The 6,049-nt window shown below is 36.2% G+C and overlaps 1 protein-coding gene across 2 annotated transcripts; it reads left to right on the forward strand.

The window, feature by feature from the left end:
* The first annotated feature begins 503 nt into the window (after positions 1-503).
* On the forward strand, positions 504-5,315 carry LOC110822200 (mitogen-activated protein kinase 7). Of its 2 annotated transcripts, none has more exons than XM_022052223.2 (3): positions 504-1,112; positions 1,288-1,714; positions 4,321-5,315. In XM_022052223.2, the coding sequence occupies exons 2-3, from the start codon at positions 1,292-1,294 to the stop codon at positions 5,014-5,016; spliced, it is 1,119 nt and encodes a 372-aa protein (XP_021907915.1). In that variant the 5' UTR covers positions 504-1,112; positions 1,288-1,291; the 3' UTR covers positions 5,017-5,315. The 2 variants fall into 2 exon arrangements, with proteins under 2 accessions (XP_021907915.1, XP_021907914.1); XM_022052222.2 differs by having other exon boundaries at positions 509-1,116.
* Positions 5,316-6,049: the final 734 nt, after the last annotated feature.

Raw genomic sequence — 6,049 nt, forward strand, 5'->3', positions numbered from 1 at the left:
AAATTTAATATTAATTATTAATCGATTTAAGAGATAAATCTCTTTATCTCATTTAAGAAAATATAAACGGATCATTTTATCTTAGGTGGGAGTGTGAGTTGTTATGATATATTTGATATTTAATAGTAAAATAAACAAGATATAAGCTCGATAATCAAATATTTTATTATATTTATATAAATATATACATGTGCTTATAAAAGAAGAATATGCATATGTACACATAAATAGTGATAAAATAGAGTCTGCAAGCAATAATTAGATAAGTAAATTAGAGAGAGAAAGAGAGGATAATAAAGGCATACAAATATATAAAGATTATTCGCAACAATATTTTTAGCGTAGTCTTTAAAATAATAATCCTTTAAAGATATAGGAAATTTCCATTAATAGACTCCCGATCTTATCCTGATATATTGGAGGAGCTTGGCGCGGCAAAGAGTAAAGCCATGCTCCAGTTGGCGGCGCTATAAACTCTGTAAAAATCTATATATAATATATATATATACTCTTTGTATGTGTTCTTGAGCAGTAAAAACCCAACTGATATTTCTTAAAATTTCCCAAATAATTGATTTTCAAAGCAATCCAAATAGTACAACAAACATAGCTGTCGTTTCTCCTTGCCCGAACAAGAAATTGCCCATGTTCTCCCACTCTCATCCGTCGTTTATATTAATTTCTCTTACTCTCTCTCTCTCTCTCTCGCTCTCTGAACTTTGATCTCGACGAGACAACGAATCGCACTGTTGAGTGTTCTAAGCGATCACATCAGCATCTTTAACGAGATGATTTATACCTAAAATCCACATGGGTGGATGTGGATGATGATGATAGCTTTCTCTAGATCCACAGGAGTCAAAAGCATGACAGAGATATCGTTGTTGTTGGAGTGCAGATTGAAGAAAATTCTCCTGCTTTCTTTTCGGGTCAATTAGGGGTTTTTGACTTCTCGTTAATTGCTCCAATTCGAAGAATTCAGCGTGAAAAAGGTGCCGAAAGTAACGCTTTAATCGTGTGCAATAAGTAGTGAACTGGGAGGAAGAAGAAGAAAAGGAGGAATTTTTAATTTGAAGTTGATCGCAGAAGATCCGACCAGAGAAGTAGAAGCGGCAAGTAAATATCGATTCTGATTCCTTCTTTTATCTCTTTTAAAATAAAAGTTTCGTATGTGGTACTGTTCATATATACATATACTCTATAGTTATCCTCCTTTTGGGGTGTGACTCTGCAAAATTATCACACATTCATGATTTCAAAACCCCGTAATGCGATGTTAATTTGTAGAGAAATGGCGACGATGGTGGAGCCGCCAAATGGGGTAAGGCCACAGGGGAAGCATTACTACTCCATGTGGCAGACTTTGTTCGAGATTGACACCAAATACGTGCCCATCAAGCCGATAGGTCGAGGGGCGTACGGCGTCGTTTGCTCCTCCATCAACAGGGAGACCAACGAGAAAGTGGCTATAAAGAAGATCAACAACGTGTTCGAGAATCGGATTGATGCGCTGCGGACGCTGAGGGAGTTGAAACTGTTGAGGAACATCCGGCATGAGAATGTGATTGCGCTCAAGGACGTGATGATGCCCACTGACAGGGCTGGTTTCAGAGATGTCTACTTGGTTTATGAGCTCATGGATACTGATTTGCATCAGATCATCAAGTCCTCACAGCCACTATCCAATGATCATTGCAAGTATTTCATATTTCAGGTATATAAAGTTACTCAAATTCACAATCTGGGAAATCTGCTGCTGAAAATTATGCATGATTTAATTTTGTTTGAAGATGGGTTTTCATTGGTTAATAATGTCTATCCTATGTTTTTCTTGCTATGTGATATGGAGAATTTAATGCTTTACTTTACAGCTATACATTTCACTGCTGATTTGCTCCATGTTTCAGCAGGTATTAATTCCATATTAATGCCGTGACTATTAATAAATAGCGGGTGCTACTATACTGACTCAATGATCCAACACATTAGATCAAACATAAATGATTCTTTCTTTGAGATTAAGGATTGAGATTTTAATAATTCTAGTTGACAAAGAGATTCCTTGGAGACAATTTGGTCGAGATGTTAGTAATTTTTGTTGACGATAAGATTGCTGTGGGTAAGGACTGAACTCTGCTTAACAGGGAAAGTTAAACAAATGATGCGGAGTCATCTTGTAAGGTTGAAGATCCTTCAACATCAGAGATACATAGTGTAGAATTTTCTGTTAGTAGCATGGCATTATTAGATTGTTAAGAGTAAGGATTGGACTCTGCTTGACGGGGAAAGTTAAGTAAATGGTGTGGAATTATCTAAAAGGTTGGACATACTTCAATATTGTAGAGACATATCATAGAATGTTCTGTTAGTAGCATGTGCTATTAGATTGCCAAGAGTAAGGACTGGACTCTGCTTGACAGGGAAAGTTAAGCAAATGATGTGGGATTATGTTGTAAGATTGAAAGATTCATAAATACCACATAGACATAACGTGGAATTTTCCTTAAATAGCACTTACTATAGATTGCTAAGAGTAAGGACTGGACTCTGCTTGAGAGGGAAAGTGATGTGGATTACCTTTTAAGACTAAAGATCCTAGATATCGTAGAGATATTGTAGATTTCTCCGCAAGTAGCACCTACTATGATATTCCTAAGAGTAAGGAACTCTGTTTAACGGGGAAAGTCAAGCAAATGATGTGGGATTACCTTGTAAGGTTTAACATCCATTAGCTTATGCTAATATAGTTGCATTAGGATCCCCATTCCCACTTGGAAGAGATTTATAGTTTTGGCGCTGAGTCCTGAAAATTATGACTGTAAAGAACTTCAATTATGAGCACAGTATGTCCAAGTTGATTATTTGGGATTCTATGCCCATATAAAAGCCAGAAACATATTAGAATTTTGAACCATCCGAGCTTAACTTTCCTGGTAAGTAGAGTTCAGTCCTTACTGTTAGCATTCTAATCTATGTGCTACCTATGGAAAATTCTTGGATTACCTTGTAAGTACACTACCTTGGGTTTGAATAATTGGTAGTTTCTACCTGCTCTTTCCTGTGCTGCTTATCTTTGCTGTCTATTCATACAAGTTTGTTGGCTATGAGTATGCCTGGATTGAATTTTTTTTTGGGGGTGTTCTAAATCCACAAAGTTTTTAGTTTCAATGAGCTTTTTGGTTTATAATACTTAAAGCTAAAGAAATGTTTGTATATATCAATTCTTTTTCCTGCCTTTTACACTCTAGTTAGTTATCAAAGTTTTGATAAAATCAGATTTTAAAGTTAAAAAATTGGTAAAATTATCAGAAAAGATAATTACTTATTCATTCAATTAAAAAGTTATCTAAAGGTGTAATGGTTTGCTTTTATTAGGGATGTTTTTGTTGAAAATGTTGACTGAAGGAGTTTTTAGTTTTTAAAAGTTTTAAAAGTAAAAAACTGCTCTAGATAGCTTTTAGTTGATATATTTAAACAATTTTGAGCTTTGCATTTTATCAAAATCAGCGTCAAGCGCCTTTGTCTCGGAAAAAAAAAGGTCATTTAAACGCCTGAATGTAAATTCCTGGGGCTTCGAACTTGAAAAACAATGATCTTGAGTTAGCTTTATAGCCTTAAGGACTAACCAAAAATCAATTGAGTTGCTGGTAGTGGTTGGTTTCTTTATTTTACTTGCATTTTAGATCCACCAGTATAGGTGGGTGGATTCAATTTGTAGTTTGATACTTACCTGGTCCCATTTTACATTTAACTCAGCTGAAAAAGATAAGCATTTATTAGTGACTTGCAACTGTTAGTAGTAGGGGAAGTCATAAAGTTTCTGTGGATCTGTAACATTACTAGATTAATTATGAGACCACAGTTTAGTTGAAGTTGATATATATCTCCTTCACAATCCTGTTTTATGCCATAGGAGTGTTAGACAGGATGTAGATCATTCCTTCTGTTACTTCGAAGGATGGGAATTTTATCAATAATTCTTTTGCTTTCTGTATGAGCTATATAAATTGGCCTTGTGCCTCCAGTAATACCTTTCTTGGTTGCCGTCAAAACTGATTTTAATATATGTCAGAATTGAGTTTAAAATAATTTACCGTGGGATACGAAAATATTGGAACTCTGAAGAGCGTGTTTCCAATGATAATGCCTGCGTCTCTGATGTGTGAAAGCCGTGAGTGTGAGACAGCAGGTTTTATCTGTGCGTATATTTCTGTGCCAACTAAATACGGTGTTAATAAAACTAGCTCTAGTTGTGTTTCTGACACTTTTCTTTTTCTATTTCATCACATGCTTTGGACTAAAACATGTTACATGTTCTAGCTCTTACGAGGACTGAAATATCTTCACTCGGCAAACATCCTTCACCGGGACTTGAAGCCAGGGAACCTTCTTGTCAATGCCAACTGTGACCTGAAGATATGTGATTTTGGACTGGCGAGGACAAGCAGAGGAAATGAGCAGTTCATGACCGAGTATGTTGTTACGCGTTGGTATCGTGCACCTGAGCTCCTCCTATGTTGTGACAATTATGGGACCTCCATTGATGTCTGGTCTGTAGGATGCATCTTCGCTGAGATTCTTGGCCGCAAACCAATCTTCCCTGGAACAGAGTGCCTGAACCAGCTTAAGCTGATCGTAAATGTGCTTGGAAGCCAGCAAGAAGCTGATCTTCAGTTCATTGACAATCAAAAAGCCAGGAAGTTCATCAAATCACTCCCGTACTCGAGGGGAACACACTTTTCCCATCTATACCCCCATGCTGACCCCCTAGCCTTAGATTTGTTGAGAAGGATGCTTGTGTTTGATCCATCCAAGAGAATCACTGTGACCGAAGCACTTACACACCCTTACATGTCCGGACTGTATGATCCACGGTGCAATCCTCCCGCTCAAGTCCCAATCGATCTGGACATAGACGAGAACATGGGAGAACAAATGATCCGGGAGATGATGTGGAACGAGATGCTTTACTATCATCCAGAAGCTGCATCTGCCAATGTTTCAGTAATGCTCTGAAGGGTTTTCAGGTTTTGTTGTTTCATGCATCATGTCATTGTCGTATCCCGTTATATGTAGAAGAATCATGCACCAAGAAACATGCTGGTAAAACTTTGGTGATTGTGACCAAGATTTTGTTGTCAGATCTTGTTTGTTAGCTCTTCAAAGTTCCGTGAACTGCTTCAATTCCTGTAAATAGGCATGGGAATTTTTAGTAGTCTATAAATGTATCAGTCCTGTACTATTTATGATGAATGTAGTAGTCTTCCTTTGAAGGTCAGAGGAACTGAATAAAGGATTCAGATGGGTTGTAGATTTGATCAGTCTCTCAGAACTTTTTGGATGACTTGAGATTAAGGTGTTTCATTTGGACTCTTGTCCTAAATTAGATTAGGGCTAATGATTTGTTTAATCTAATCTAGGATTTGTTTCTCATAAAATATTAATGGGTTTTCTATTTGCAGACTTGAATCAGTTCTTGCTCATAATTTGGGCTTGTGGGTTAGTATGCGCTAATCAATGGCCAACCCTCTCAATTCTCCTACCCCCGCAACAAGAGAAGAAAACAAGCCGAGAACAATTTGGCTTTTGGAGCATCGGTGGGACAGGAGAGACAGACACCCATCTGCCATCTATGCTTGTATTATATATAATCATATGTATCTGCTGCTGTTATTGCTCTAACTTTTTTAGCAGGAGCTGCTTCGACTCTGTTGAGGTTCACCTTTGTCTGCTTGTTCACCACTTTAGTTTGTCTTTCTTTGCCCACAGATAACTTAGTAGTTGAGTACTATAAATTCACTACATTAAGCAAAAAATAAATAGTTTTAAGTTAATTATTTATATGATTGTGGCGTAAACATATTATTAAGAACATAAATTTTATATTAAATATTATTAAATTGAATGACTCTTATTTTCTTTGTTGTTTATTCAAATTGAACTACGATTTCGTATATTATTATTCAAATGTTGTATTTTGTATGTTATAATTGATATATATATATATATATATGAATGTATAAATTTTTAATTGAAAAAAATTATATTT

This window comes from Carica papaya, chromosome 4, assembly GCF_054855325.1.
Source record: "Carica papaya isolate Zhongbai chromosome 4, ASM5485532v1, whole genome shotgun sequence".
NCBI lineage: Eukaryota > Viridiplantae > Streptophyta > Magnoliopsida > Brassicales > Caricaceae > Carica > Carica papaya.